This window comes from Trachypithecus francoisi, unplaced genomic scaffold (genome assembly GCF_009764315.1).
Source record: "Trachypithecus francoisi isolate TF-2019V2 unplaced genomic scaffold, Tfra_2.0 Lachesis_group16, whole genome shotgun sequence".
In the NCBI taxonomy this organism is placed as follows: Eukaryota; Metazoa; Chordata; class Mammalia; order Primates; family Cercopithecidae; genus Trachypithecus; species Trachypithecus francoisi.
In genome coordinates, this window is record NW_022681461.1 from 10,374,716 (window position 1) to 10,389,752 (window position 15,037).

Sequence of the window (15,037 nt, forward strand, 5' to 3'; positions counted from 1 at the left end):
TCCATTTCTGCTGCTACCACAAAATACCTTATCCTGGGTAATTTATAAACAACAGCAATTCATTTCTCACCATTTTAGAGAGTGGGAAGTCCAAGATCAAGGTACTGGCAGATTTGGTGTCTGGCAAGGCTGCTGTCTCTCCTTTCAAGATGGTGCCCTGTTCCTATGCCTTCACATGGTAGAAGACATGCTGTGTTTTCACATGGTGGAAAGCTGAAGAGGGCAGTAGGGCACTTCTTTCAATCTCTTTTATCAGAGCACTATTCTATGATGACTTTTGTTTTGTTTTTAAAATAAATTTCACTATGCATAGTTAAGGTATACAACGTGATGTTATGGGATACATACAGATTGTAAAATGGTTATATAGTGGAGCCAATTAACATATTCATCATCTCTCATAGCTATCCATTGTTTCGTTTTCTGTGGCAAGAGCAGCTAGAATCTACTAATTTGGCAGGAATCCCAAATACTGTACAATTTGATTACCTCTAGAAATCTTGTACATTAGTCTTCTAGTTTTGTTCATCTTACACGTCTGCTACTTTGTATCCTCTGACCTATATCTCCCCGTTTGCTTTCCCTTCAATCCCAGTAACCACAGTTTAATTATCTATCTCTGTAGTCATATATGCCTTTTTTTTTTGGAGACATGGTCTCACTCTGTTGCCTAGGCTAGAGTGCAATGGTGTGATCACGGCTCACTGAGGCCTTGACCTCCTGGGCTCAATCAACCCTCCTACCCCAATCTCTTGAGCATCTGGGACTACAGGTGCACCTCCTGCATGCCCAGCTAATTTCTGTGTTTTTTTTTTTTTTTTTTTTTTTTTATAGAGATGAGATTTTGCCATGTTGCCAAGGCTGGTCTCAAACTCCTGGGCTCAAGTGATCTGCCTGCCTCTGCCTTCCAAAGTACTGGGATTACCGGAGTGAGTCACCACATCCAGTCCTCTTTTTCCTTTCCCTTTCAGATTCCACATGTAAGTGAGGAGATAATGCATATTTTTCTTTCTGTGTCTTGACTTATTTCACTTAGCATACTGACCTTCAGTTTCATCCATGTTGTGGTAAATGACACAATCTCCTGCTTTTAAATTTTTTTGTTTTGAGACAGTCTTGTTTTGTTGCCCAGGCTGTAGTGTGGTAGCGTGACCATGGCTCACTGCAACTTCAGCCTCCCGCACCAAGCAATCCTCCCACTTCAGCCTCCTGAGTAGCTTGGACCACAGACGTGCCACCATACCTGACTAATTTTTAAAGTTTTAGTAGAGATGAGGTCTTGCTATATAGCCATGGATGGTCTTGAACTCCTGGGCTCAAGTGATCCTTCTGCCTCAGCTGCCCAAAGTGCTGGTATTACCGGCACAAGTCACTTTGCCTGGATCTTTCTTTCTTTCTTTTTCTTTTTGTTTGTAGGTTTGTTCTTGAGACAGGGTCTCACTCTTTCGCCCAGGCTGGAGTGCAGTAGTGTAATCACAGTTCACTGTAGCCTCAGCCTCCTTGGCTTATGTGATCCTCCCACCTCAGCCTTCTGAGTAGCTGGGATTGCAGTCACACGCCACCATGCCCCACTGATTTTTTAAATTTCTTGTAGAGATGGAATTTTGCCATGCTGCCCAGGCTGGTCTTGAACTACTGAGCTCAAGCAATCCACCTGCCTTGTTCTCCCAAAGTGCTGGGATTATAGGCTTCAGCCACCACACCCAGCCTATCTCTTTTTTTTTAAAGCTGAATAATATTCTACTATAGTAGAATATTATTATATAGTAGAATAATATCTATATAGAATATTATTATATAGTAGAATAATAGTTTACTATATAGAATATTATTGTATATTATTCTATATAGTATATATAGTATATTATATACTATATATAATTATATATAGTATATTATGTACTATATATAATAATATTCTACTATATATATATATCACAGTTTCTTTATCCATTAATCTGTCAATGGACACCTAAGTTATTTTCATATTTTGGCTATAGTGGAAAATGCTGCAATGAACATAAGAGTGACGAAATCTATGAGGTGGTGATCTCATTTCCTTTGGGTATATGCCTATGAGAGGGATTTCTGGGTCATATGATAGTTCTATTTTTAATTTCTTTAGAAATCTCCATAGTGCTTTCCATAATAGCTTCACCAGTCCACATACTCACCAACAGTATACAAGTTATTTTCTCCATACCCTTGCCAACCTCCTTTCTTTTGACTTTTTAATAGTAGCCATCTTAACAGGTGTGAGGTGCTATCTCACTGTGGTTTTGATTTGCATTTTCTTGATGATTAATGTTGTTGAGCACTTTTTCATATACGTGTTGGCAATTTTTACGTCTCCTTTGGAGAAATGTCTATTCAGGTCTTTTGCCCATATTAAAATTAGGTTATTTGCTTTTCTACTGTTGAGTTGTGTGAGTTCTTTGTACATTTTGAATATTAACTCCATACCACATATATGGTTTGCAAATACATTTTTCCCAGTCAATAAGCTGCCATTTTATTTTGTTGATTGTTTACGCTGCATAAACTTTTTACTCTGCATGAACTATTTATTTATTTTTGCTTTTATAGCCTGAGCTTTTGGTGTAATATTCGAAAATTAATCACCAAGGCCAATATTCAGATTTTTCTCTATATTTTCTTCTAGGAGTGTAGTAGCTTCAGATCTTACATTTAGGTCTTTTATCCATTTTGAGTTGATTTTTATGTATGGTGTAAGATGACAGTCCAATTTGATTTCTTTGCATTTGGAAATCCAGTTTTCCCAGCATTGTTTATCGAAGAGACTGTCCTTTCCCCATTGTGTTCTTTTGGTACCCTTGTCAAAAATTAGTTGACTGTATATGTTTGGATTCATTTCTCGAGGCTCTGTATACTCTTTGTCTGTACTATGGGACTGCTTTTATGTCACTATCATACTGTTTTGATCACAATAGTTTTGTAATATGATTTTAAATCAGAAAGTATAATGTCCACAATTTTGTTTTTTCTTTTTCAGAATTGTTTTGACTATTCAAGGTATTTTGTGTTTCCATATGAATTCTAGGATTGTTTTTCTGTTTCTGTGAAGAATACCATTGGGATTTTGATAGGGATTGTGTTGAATATGTATGTTGCTCTGAGTAATATGGACATTTTGACAATATTAATTCTTTCAATCCATGAGCATGAAATATCTTTCCATTTACTTGTGCCTTCTTCAATTTCTTTCATCAATGTTTTATAGTTTTTAGCATATAAACATCTCACTTCCTTGGTTAAATTTATTCCTATTTTTTAATGCTATCATAAATGAGATTGTTTTCTTGATTTCTTTTTCAGGTAGGTTGCAAGAAATGTTGCTAATCTTTGTATGTTGATGTTGTACCTTCCGACTTTGCTAAATTCATTTATTCATTTAATTTTGGATATTAACTTCTTATCAGATATATGGTTTGCCAGTACATTTTTCCCAGTCCACAGGGACTGTGCCTTCTGTTCTAACAGGTTTTTTTTTTTTTTTTTGGTGAAATCTTTGGGTGTTTGACATATAGGTTCATGTTATCTGCAAAGACCCCACCTATCAATATCATCAACTTGTGGTTTAAGTTCCAACATATGAATTTTGGAGGGACACATACATTTAAACCATAGTAACATCCAAATTTTACCAATTCTGTTAATGCATGCTAATATGCATAATTCAGCCAATTTCAGGATGAGATTCTGCATTTGGTTTTCAGCAATGTCAGCTCTGCAGCTGCAGAGGATAAGAGTATTTTTCAGGACACAAAATAAGTTTTCAGGTTATTTATGTGGCTCTTGAGCTAGCAATTTGAATTTCTTTCTTTCTTTTTTTTTTTTTTTTTTTGAGAGGGAGTCTCGCTCTGTCGCCCACGCTGGAGTGCAGTGGCGCTATCTTGGCTCACTGCAAGCTCCGCCTCCGGGTTCGTGCCTCCGGGCTCACGCCTCTGTCATTCTCCTGCCTCAGTCTTCCGAGTAGCTGGGACTACAGGCTCTGGCCACCACGCCCGCCTAATTGCAATTTGAATTTCTAAGATGCATCATTCTCTTTCACCACTTTATCCAGCAACATTAGGAGCAAACAGCCAACTTCATTATATTAATAAGTATTACATACACAGTCACCCAGCTCTTTGCTTTTTGTAAGTGGTCAATTAGGAGTATTCAATAGAGTTATTTGGTGTATGTCTATTGCCAGATCACATCATAGACTATCAGTGCTCTCTTTAGTACTGAAAATAGAGTCATTAGTGTCTATAAATCTAATCAGTATATTCATTTTCTAGGTGGTAGAAATTTTATCTCCACTGTCAGTACATCTGAGTAATATTCTGTTATTAAATGAATGGATTATTATTTATATCATTGCAATGTCCTCACCAAGTTGTCACTTTATTAAAATTAGGATTCTTGGTGGTAGCCAAAGACTTGCTTTTGACACAGGTTGGTTGCTAGGATTTTGTAGGCATACATACAGTAGTAGTTCAGTAATTAGTTATGGAGCACTAATTGGCTGAATTGTATCCTTCCCAGTTTTATATATTTATGTCCTTACCCCAGTACCTCAGAATATGACTGTATTTGGAGATAGGGTCTTTAAATAGATAATTAGAGGTCATATTGGGCCCTAATCCAATATGACTGTTGTTCCTGTACGAAGAAGAAATGTGAACATAAACATACATAGAGAGATCATGGGAAGATACATGAAGAAGATGGCCATCTACAAGCCGCGGAGAGAAACCCCAGAAGAAACTAACCTGCCAACACCTTGATCTCAGACACCAGCCTCCAGATTGTGAAGAAATAAATTCCTGTTGTCTAAGTCGCCTAGTGTGTGGTACTTTGTTATGGCAGCCTCAGCAAACTAATACACGAACCCTGAACACTAGGAAATCATCCTGGGGAATCAAAATCATTGAACCTTGGAGTTGGATGGCCTGGTTCAGCTTATCTTTTCTTTTTGTAGATATGAGGTCTTGCTATGTTGTTCAGGGTGGACTGCAGTGACTATTTACAAGCATGATCATAGTGCACCATGGCCTTGATCTCCTGGGCTCAAGTGACCCTCCCACCTCAGCCTCCTGGATAGCTGGGACTACAGATGCACATCAGCCTGGTACAATATCTTTGACATATAAAAATATTCAGGCTCCTTTCTTCCAGGGATGGAACAATTTTGGTATTCCACAGAAGTCTCAGGCAAGAATATTCGATTTAATGCTCAAACTCTGTAGACAATGTCCTCTCTGTGGGTATGTGGCTCTCCTGTATTTATTATCATCTGCTATTTCTCTTTTCTTTTTTCTCCTTCTTGGAGACATTCCCTCTACTTTGAAAAGTGAAGGCACAAAATCACTTCTCAAGTTGGGCCACTTCAAGCTGCTCCCAGCTGGAGAGCAATAACAGTATTTCTACCAACTGTGCTTAGCCACTCAATCCATATGTGAACATTCTAAGTACAGTGCACTATGGCAAGTTATATTATGGCTCATTCAATTCAACCATAGTGTTTTGTGTGCTTACTGTGTGCCAGGCACAGTGCAATGAAAGTGAGAATGCAAAGATGAATGAGATGCTATACCTGCCCTTACAGAGGTCAATTGCTCAAATAGCACAGGTATTCTGGTGATAGTAAGTGGGAATGATATAACTGTTCCTGTGATTATTTATCAGGAGACTTAGTGAAATCACCTGGTGATGGATATTGAGAGATGGCTTTCCTCTGCCAACAGATATACAAGTGTATACCTGTATACACTTGCTTATGTATCTTCCTTTCAGAAGTACACCAGAATAAGAGACAAGCTCAAAGAAAGGTAAATGCACAAATCTGCTCATGGAACCAGAATTTCTTACACATTTTTCTGGACCACTCAGGGTTTTATAATTTAAGAACTTCTTTACAACGTTCTAGGTACTTAGCATGGCACGAAAGGGCACGTTCTTTGCTCCCAATGCACTGCAAGCTACAATTTAGAGAAAATGGGAAACATCTCAAACAAAGAGCTGGGAAGAGGCAGGAGCTGTGCTGGAGGAGCAGAGAAGTGGGAGGCAAGGCAACTGAGAGCCGGTACATTGTGCACTGTCTGGGGACACGCAGGAGGGGGAAGCAAGCCTGCAATCTTTTTTTTTTTTTTTTTTTTGACTTTGGAAAAGGAATCAGGAGCTATTTCTTGGTTAGTGAGCTTTGCTAGGATTTCAGTTTGCCCTCAGAAGGTTGACGGTGTGGGTGGATGGCATTGTTTGGTTGCAAAGTGGGGCAGCAGTTGGTGAGTGGTTAATTTAAGAGTCATGCTCTGACAGAACAACCCATGTGTCCTCTCCCATATGCGTGGGGGAAAAAAGCCAGCGCTGCATTCACTGTTGGAATTGACTCTGTATCTGGGATTAGCAGCTCTGTTTTGCAGAACACAAAGATTTAGAGAGTTAAAGTAAACGCACCAAGGTAAAGCTGGGGACAGAAGTGGAATTTTAATTTAGTTTAGACAGTGCATCTTCCACTGAAGGATGGTTTTGCTTTTATTTATTATTATTCTTTAATGATAGAGAGAAGAGATTCAACAGTGTTCAGCTGAGGGGAGAAAGAGAGCATATTTGTGGCCCCCCTGCACATCTGTGACTGGGTCCAAATTTCCATGGGTCAGCTCCTTCCTGGAGCCACTCCTTTGTGTTGTGGCAGCAAGGTCAACAGGGCAACCCTTGTCCACCCACACCTGGGGCACAAGACTCCATGTTGGAGAACCTTCAAGATGGCGGCAGGTCACGTGGGTGACTGATAGGGTATAGGACCCTTCTTGGAGGCTCTCCTCAGGCTAAGATAGGCTGTGCAAAGAAAACCTTGATTCGTCTAAAATGACTGTTATTTTGGGAACTATGCAGAGCAGTATATGACAATTACTGACTCTGAGACATTTTCAAAGTGGTGGGATTCTCTCTTCACGGTTTTGTTTGTTTGTTTTTAGACATAGGGTCTGGTTCTGTTTTCTAGGCTGGAAGTGCAGTGGTGTGATCATAGTTCACTTTCTCTTTGAACTTCTGGGCTCAAGCGATACTACTGCCTTAGCTTCCCAAGTAACTGGGACTATAGGAGCACACCACCATGCCCTACTAATTAAAAAAAAAATTGTAGAGGTGGGGTCTTGCTATGCTGCACAGGCTGGTCTCAAACTCCTGGACTCAAGCAATCCTCCTACCTTTTCCTCCCCAAATTCTGGAATTATAGGCATGAGTCACTGCAGGCAGCCAGGATCCTCTTTTCAAGTGTTAACGGATGTGCTTTTCCCCCAGAGTCCCTGTTACCATGTGCTCCTTTCCCACTGCTGCCTAATTTGAGAAACAGCTGGGACATCCGATACTCATCACTGCATGGAAAGGTGAGGCCACAGCCAGAGGGAAATGAGGTTTTCCTCCTTAACTTTCATGTTTTAAAAGAAGAGGCTCTTAGAATGATACACGAAATAAAGTGGGCAACACTCTTGTGCACCTTAGGCAATACAGTAGATTTGGGAGAACACAAATAATATGAGAACCAGGCTTTCCTCTTCTTCCTTCCACTAGGGGAGAAAAAAACCCCACAAAAAAACAAACAAGCAAACTTCCTGGACAGAGAAGTGGAAAGGGAGAGAACTTCGTAAGGTTTGTAGGGAAAGCATGAGGCCCCAGGGAGCCCTACGTACAGGAGTGCCATCAAAACTGAAAAATCACCAGCCTCCCCCTGGAGCCAACATCATCAATCACCAGCATCCATGTAGGAGCCAACAAGCATCTGACAGCCACCCGTACAGTGGAACAATGTGCTCACACTTCCCATTGGCTTCTGGTGAGGACCTCATTTTGATAATGGTCACAACTTCACAACTCATTTTGATATCCGTTCAGCAGGAATGTCCCATGTTTGGACTCTGAGCCTTTTTAGTCCTCATTTGACTTAACCCAAGTGTAGAATCTCTGCTTCCACTTTCCCCAGATGGTGAGTGGAGTCTGGGTCTAGACACCTAGAGAGGGCCATGGGGAATGAAATAAGAGTCTCTCTCTTAGATTTGGATGGGCTGAGAGGAACCAACTACAAAGGACATTAGGCTTTTCTCTCATCCCCATCTCATCTTTCTCACATAAAGAAATTTCCATAGGTGCTTTCTAAGGAGCCACATTCCTCCAGGCACAAGAGTAGACAGACATCACGTTGCTGAGACATTGGCTCACCTGTTCCCATTGCCCTTAGAGGGCCAGCAGAAATCTGTTGCTAAAGCTAGTTTTTGGCATTAATGCTTCAACGTTTTATGTGCTTAAAATTCCATCTGTGCGTGTTCAGACATGACCAAAGTGCTTGTCATTTCTAGTTCAACTCAGCCCTCCCAGGGCTTGGACTTGGAAGAAGAAAGGTTTCCTCCCTCTCCCTCATATACCTACCCTGCGGAGCAAGTAGCTCCATCTGCCCCAGACCTGCAGCCTGGGACTTGTGGACAAACTTGGGCAGTTTCATTATTCCCACCCAGTACTTCCTGGGAATGAGCCAGGAGCTGCTGGAGGAGCCCTGCTGGCTGCTGGATAAAGATGGAAGCCCTTTAGGAAAGGATGAGCTGTGCTTATCAGAACTGGACCAGGTTATTGGTTACACAACCCAGGAAAAGAGTCACCGCTAGAGACTTCCTGGGAACCCAAGATAAAATATCAGCTTCACTCGTGTGAGCTGAGATCCTAGAATTCAAAGCACTGGGTAACAAATGGAGGGGATGTATAGTGGGTTGAAGATGCACCACCCACATCCCCATCCACGGAGGACCTGCTGCCCGTGCTACTGGAGGTGAGTCAGCGGACATTTCTTAGCTCTTGGTTCCTTCTGGGTGGCCTCAGCTACAGAGGGCTGCCTTGCCCAAGAGCACACTCTTTCCTGTGTAGGGCAGCAAAAATATTTCACAACAAATTATGCCATTGTGGCGTAAGGATTATATTGAGCTGAAGACAGTGGAGATACAAGAAAAGCTCTCTTCCCTTCTCCTATTTGCCTAAAAGCAGAATATAAATTTGTAAAGGTGTTTTCCTCTCCCCTTTACCGGGAAAGACAGAAATTAACCACCGAGACAAAACCTGTGTCAGTCCAGAGACGGCACCATGAGGGCTATCCAGAATTCAAGGATGGGAGCGGAGCTTGTTCTGGGCTTTGATTTAGAGAGAGGGGAGGCAAGGAGAAGGCATTCTGGGCACGAGCCTGGCACAGACGGGGCAAGTGGTCAGTGAGGTGCTGATGAGGTTAGCAAGGGATGAAGAGCAGGTAGGGTTAAACCAAAGCTGGGCGAGGGGACTCTTCGCGACCCTTCCCCACCCTGTGACTGCTTTCTGTAACCACTGGCACTGTGTGCTCTAAATATTCTCATTCCTGCTCCTTTTCTGGTACCTTCCTGGAGTCTTGGCTGCTGCCATACCCCTGTGCTCAGGCCTTCACCTCCTGGCCTTTTTCTGTGTGCTCACTGCTGGGGGAGCCCAGACATTGTGGAGGAGTCCCAGCCCAGTCCCTCATCGGCAAGCCTTCCTTCCTCACATCCCAGAGGGCCTTTTCAGCTGCACAGAGGCACTCCAGCTCGCACTGCCGGCATCCTGAGATCAAACTCATCCTTCTCTCGAAAAATAACTTGGCAGACTCCCACAATCCCATTATTTTTTCAGGCTTTTGAGCTGGAAGCCTTTGGCCATCTCTTCCTTCCTTCCTTCCTTCCTTCCTTCCTTCCTTCCTTCCCTCTCTCCCTCCCTCCCTCCCTTCCTTCCTCTTTCCATTTATTTCCCCTCCCTCCCTCTCTCTCTCTCTTCTTTCCTTCCTTCCTTCTTCCTTCCTTCCTTCCTTCCTTCCTTCCTTCCTTCTTTCTTTCTTTCTCTCTCTCTCTCTCTCTTTCTTTCTTTCTTCTTTCTTTCTTTCTTTCTTTCTCCAACCATAACAAAAATTGTACAGCTTCTTTCTTAGATATTTTTTCTTTTTCTTTTGTACCACACACACCAGCCCTGGGGTACCTGCCTCAAATTCAGCCCGTTCCCTCATTCTTGTTCCCCAAAAAATTCATCAGGGAGGACAATCTAGAAATCTATCTCTCTCTATATATATTTAAAGTAATTTTCTTTTTTAAAAAATTTTTATTTCTTATTTTCTTTAACTTTTAAGTTCTGGGGTACATGTGCAGGATGTGCAGGTCTGTTACATAGGTAAATGGGTGCCATGGTGGTTTGCTGCATAGGTCAACCCATCACCTAGGTATTAAGCTCAGCATCCATTAACTATTCTTCCTGATGTTCTCCCTCCCTGACCACAGGTCCCAATTTGCATTGTTCCCCACAATGTGTCCCTGTGTTCTCATGATGTAGCTCGCACTTATAAGTGAGAACATGTGGTGTTTGGTTTTTTGTTCCTGTGTTAGTTTGCTGAGAATAACGGCTTCCAACTCTATGTCCCTGCAAAGGACATGATCTCGTTCCCTTTTATGGATGCATAGTATTCCATGGTGTATATGTACCACATTTCCTTTATCCAGTCTATCATTGATGGACATATGCGTTGATTCCATGTCTTTGCTATTGTGAATAGTGTTGCAATGAACATACGCGTGCATGTATCTTTATAATGGAAATATATTTTTCAATAACCTTCTAGGTGATTAATTTGCCCTGCACTGAAGTCAGGATAGATTAGATTATGCTCCTATAACAAATTCATCCTGAAATCTCAGTGGCTTAACATAATCAAGATTTATCTGTTGCTCATACAAATTCCAGTATGAGTAGGGCTGCCTCCTTCTTGCAGCTACACCACTTGGAATGTGTGGTGCCCAAGATGTTAAGACTGGGAAGCAGGAGCTGAAGGGATGTTTCTTTTTTTTTTTTTAATCCAAAATGTGTTTATTGAGATGGTTTCCCACTCATCTTGATTCAGAGTGCCTTTAGTGCTGCTTCCTCCTAAAGGAACATCCTTCTGTAAGCCTTGCTTTTCCTCCTGTAGGCTGGCAGAGGACAGTGGAGCAGCCAACACACAAAACTACCGTTTGTGCATGGCTAAAGACCGTGGTGATTTTATAGCATCCTGGGCATTTCACATCCATGAAGTAGGAATTGGGGCTCTGCACCAGGCGTTTCTTCTTGTGTTTCCTCTTCTCCTCTTCTGGGGAGGGATGAAGGAGATCCTTTGCGAGAGGCATGTTCTCGTGTGGGTAGGTCGTCACAGCCGGAAAGGCCTGAAGGGATGTTTCTAAGGACCAGGACTGGAATTGGCTAGAACTCAGTTACATGATCTGAACCATGCCGCAAGGGAGGCTGGGAGGTGCCCAGGGACTTCTCAGGAGGGGGAAACAGTCTGCAGACATCTGCTGTCTCTAGGATATATCTGGGTTTCTCTCTCTCTCTGAGTATGGCTGTTCCTTGGTGTCCTGCAATGGCCTCCCTCACTCACATCGTCTTACTGAGTCCTTGGTTCTTAGAGCCTCAAGAGCCGGACACAACATTCTCTTCAAGCAACACAGTGCTGAGCAGCAAACACCTCATGCTTGTTTGTAGGAGAGGTCTCCTGGAATCTCTGTTTCAGCTGCTTAGCTTGTTCTGAAATCCTCAGGATTTTTCCCCCAAGTTCTCTGGAATTTCTGGCTGATGAAAAAACAACTTTCCAGGGGTTCTCTGAAGGAAGATCATCCTACTGTGACTTCGGCTTTGGGAGATAAATGGAGTCAAAGCAAAGAACTTAGGGATGTGGACCAAATGTTGCTAGGGCAGGAAGTCTGCCGATAGGCACAAACAGCCGTTTCTGAACTGTTTCGTCCATCTTGCCTGTTAAAGAAAAACAGTCTGTAAATATCCAGTCTAGTTATTCATGCTCTTTGGGAAGACAGCACAGCAGGGCAGTGAAGGGTAGGGCTTTCTGTAATAGATTGCCTGGGCTTGAATCACAGGTCACTTCTTTCTAGTGGCATGGCCTTGGGCAAGTTGCTTCACCTGGTGGAGCCTCAGTTTTCTCATCTGTAAAAAAGAAGGAGCAATCATTCCTATCACCTTAAGTGATGTGGATATTGAATAAAATGATCACTGTTTGACTTAATGTAAGGCAATAGAAAGCAAGTTCTTACCAATGCTGTTATAAATCCTTGTTTACTCTTAAACTTGAACAACTTATCTCTTATTTTTGACAGCTTGAAAATGTGTATTTCAACTACACATTTAGGACATTTACCCTAAAAAATATACTCTTTCCATTCATTCTTACAGACATTGTGTGATGAAAGAATACTGTCATCCTAGAGAAGGAGCAAGTCCGCTTAGGGTTGGCTGGGAGAGCGGAGCACCACAACAACTGTGGGAGAAAAGCATTTATTGCCCTTGCTACACATCAGCGACCCACGTTTTCCAAATTGCAAACATTTTATAACCATGCCTGAGGCTGGGATGAAGACCGCCTCTCAGATTGACTTCATCTGTAGTGCTTTCTGCTTTTGCTGGAGCGGGGGTGCTTGGCTAGGCCTGGTGCTGCCTCTGCTTTTGAGAATTAAAGGGAAGTATTGGGGATGAGGGGGTGGGAGGTGTATACTCTAGGGATCCAAGTCATAGTTGCCATGCCCACTTGCTTTTTTCCTTTCTCTTTTTGAGACCCCAGGTGATGGGAACAGCAAGGCAACGTGAAATTCACAAAATGAAGGACTGTGTATGCCTGGTCTACAAAGTGACATTGCTTAGCAGCAGGGTCTCTGTGTCTTTGTGGTGCAGGTGGAATTGTTTTTCAGGTTTTGCTTTTTTTTTTTTGAGATGGAATCTTGCTCTGTCACCCAGGCTGGAGTGCAGTGGCGCAATCTTGGCTCACTGCAACCTCCGCCTCCTGGGTTCAAGCGATTCTGCTGCCTCAGCCTCCTGAATAGCTGGGACTACAGGCTTGCGCCACCATGCCCTGCTAATTTTTGTATTTGTAGTAGAATCGAGGTTTCACCATGTTGGCCAGGATGGTCTCGCTCTCTTGGCCTCATGATCTGGCCGCCTTGGCCTCCCAAAGTGCTGGGATTACAGGTGTGAGCCACCGTGCCCAGCCAAATCAGGGTTTGCTTTTTCATAAAGGCAATGTGGGTAGGGGGTGGAGGTGGGAGGGTCCTATGTGGGCCATAAAGAAAGAGAACTGGGAGTCTGGGTGCAGTAATGGGGAGGATCTTAACAGTGAGTGGATTTTGCTCTAAAATAAAGGAAACACTGGCTAACTTCTTTTCCATCCAAGAGTTAGAACAGGACATGGTATGCAGGAGCTGCTTCTGTTTTCTTGTTAAACAATGTGAGCAAACTCTTCAGGTCATTTTCTCGACAGTTTTTCTCTTAAAAGGTTTAAAATGTTATGGCCGGGCGCAGTGGCTCATCCCTGTAATACCAGCACTTTGGGAGGCCTAGGTGGGTGGATCACGAGGTCAGCAGTTGGAGACCAGCCTGACCAACATGGTGAAACCCCATCTCTACTAAAAATACAAAAAAATTAGCTGGGCGTGGTGGCGGGGCCTGTAATCCCAGCGACTTGGGAGGCTGAGGCAGGAGACTTGCTTGAAACCGGAAGGCGGAGGTTGCAGTGAGCTGAGATTGCGCCACTGCACTCTAGCCTGGGTGTTAAGAGCAAAACTCCGTCTCAAAAAAAAAAAAAAAAAATTTAAAATGTTGTTAGTCAAAAGTTTTCTTTTTTCTTTTAAATTTTATTTATTTCTAGGGCTGCCATAACAAAGTGCAATAGTTTTCTAAGATTTTATTTGCTAATTAACTTTCCAGTTCACAACTCATGTTTCTTAACATTTCAAATGTAAAGTTAGCCTGGAACAGTCATACATTCAGTACTATCAGAATTTACAAGCTTAATTCAATGACATCTAGTTTCAAATAGCTGCAGTATGTATTTTCTCTTTTCAGTTATGCATTCGCTCTCTATTCTGATTATTTCAAGTTATGCAAATCAAGCTAGAGAAGAGATTTAATTTAATCAACTGTGCGTTTGCCTACACGGATTGGAATGTTAGCTGTCGTCTATATGTAAATGACAGGAGTGAAGAAAACCTGTTGCTAAGCAATGTGACCAATTCCTGATGCGGTTCTTGAAGGTTAACCTTGTGAGACTGTTAGGGAAACAAGAGCATAGGAGAGTCAGAGTCACGTCATTTGAAGTTCAGATTCATCTTGACATTAACAAGGCACATTCCTTGCTGGTCACAACCCACAGGCCTAAGATGTTTACAGTTAAGAAAACAACTTGATGATACCTGCAAGGACACACTCCTATGACAACAGAATGTCCAGATGTCCCAATATCCATAACAATGCATGCTTCCAAGGTAGTGTATGGTATGTAATGGTATCCTTTGATGTATTTATACACTGTGTGCCAAAGAGGGTTTTCTTTGAGTCAGCAAAATAAGCAATTTTGCCATGCTGTCAGCCCAACTGCACAGAGACATACCTTAGCTTAGCTTTTGCATAGAAAAGACCCCTATATATGAACAACAAAACAAGGACAAGGGGTTTCCTCCTCTTGCTTTCTGAGAATCCCTACTCTGTAACTGAGTGTCTTTCAATCAACTCTCTCTTCTCACTGCACTCTGCGACTCCCCTTACATTGTTTCCTGCATGAGATCCAAGCACCCTCTCCTCTCTTGGGGTCTGGATGAGGACTCCCTTTTCTGGCAACAAGACCTCAAAGCCAGGCTCAAAGTCAATTGGTTGTGGGAGGTTGCTTGGGGTGCTCTGGAGGAGGGCACCTTCCCCCAGGTCCGGTGGCTGGGGGGAGATTCTAAAAACCAGATGCTTTTTTAGACACTTGTCTGTCGTTTATGGTTTATGAGACAGAAAGACTGAACAGGAATATGAGAGATCATTTCTCCCTACAAAGAATTCTCCATTCACTCAAATGAAGATGCGTTCTTTGCATTCCAGACCCAGAAAGGAGGCTAAGGTATCCATCCCCAGAGGAAAAATAGGAGACTGGATACTTGGCGCTGTTAGCAATCTGGGAGGAGCGAGAAACCCTTCAAATTGC

At 42.5% G+C, this 15,037-nt stretch overlaps 1 protein-coding gene across 1 annotated transcript; it reads right to left on the reverse strand.

Moving 5' to 3' along the window:
• Window positions 1-10,889: 10,889 nt before the first annotated feature.
• Window positions 10,890-11,234, reverse strand: LOC117098397 (40S ribosomal protein S27). The gene has a single exon (XM_033236903.1). It carries the CDS (start codon window positions 11,196-11,198, stop codon window positions 10,944-10,946), a length of 255 nt encoding a protein of 84 aa, XP_033092794.1. The 5' UTR covers window positions 11,199-11,234; the 3' UTR covers window positions 10,890-10,943.
• Between the last annotated feature and the right edge of the window lie 3,803 nt (window positions 11,235-15,037).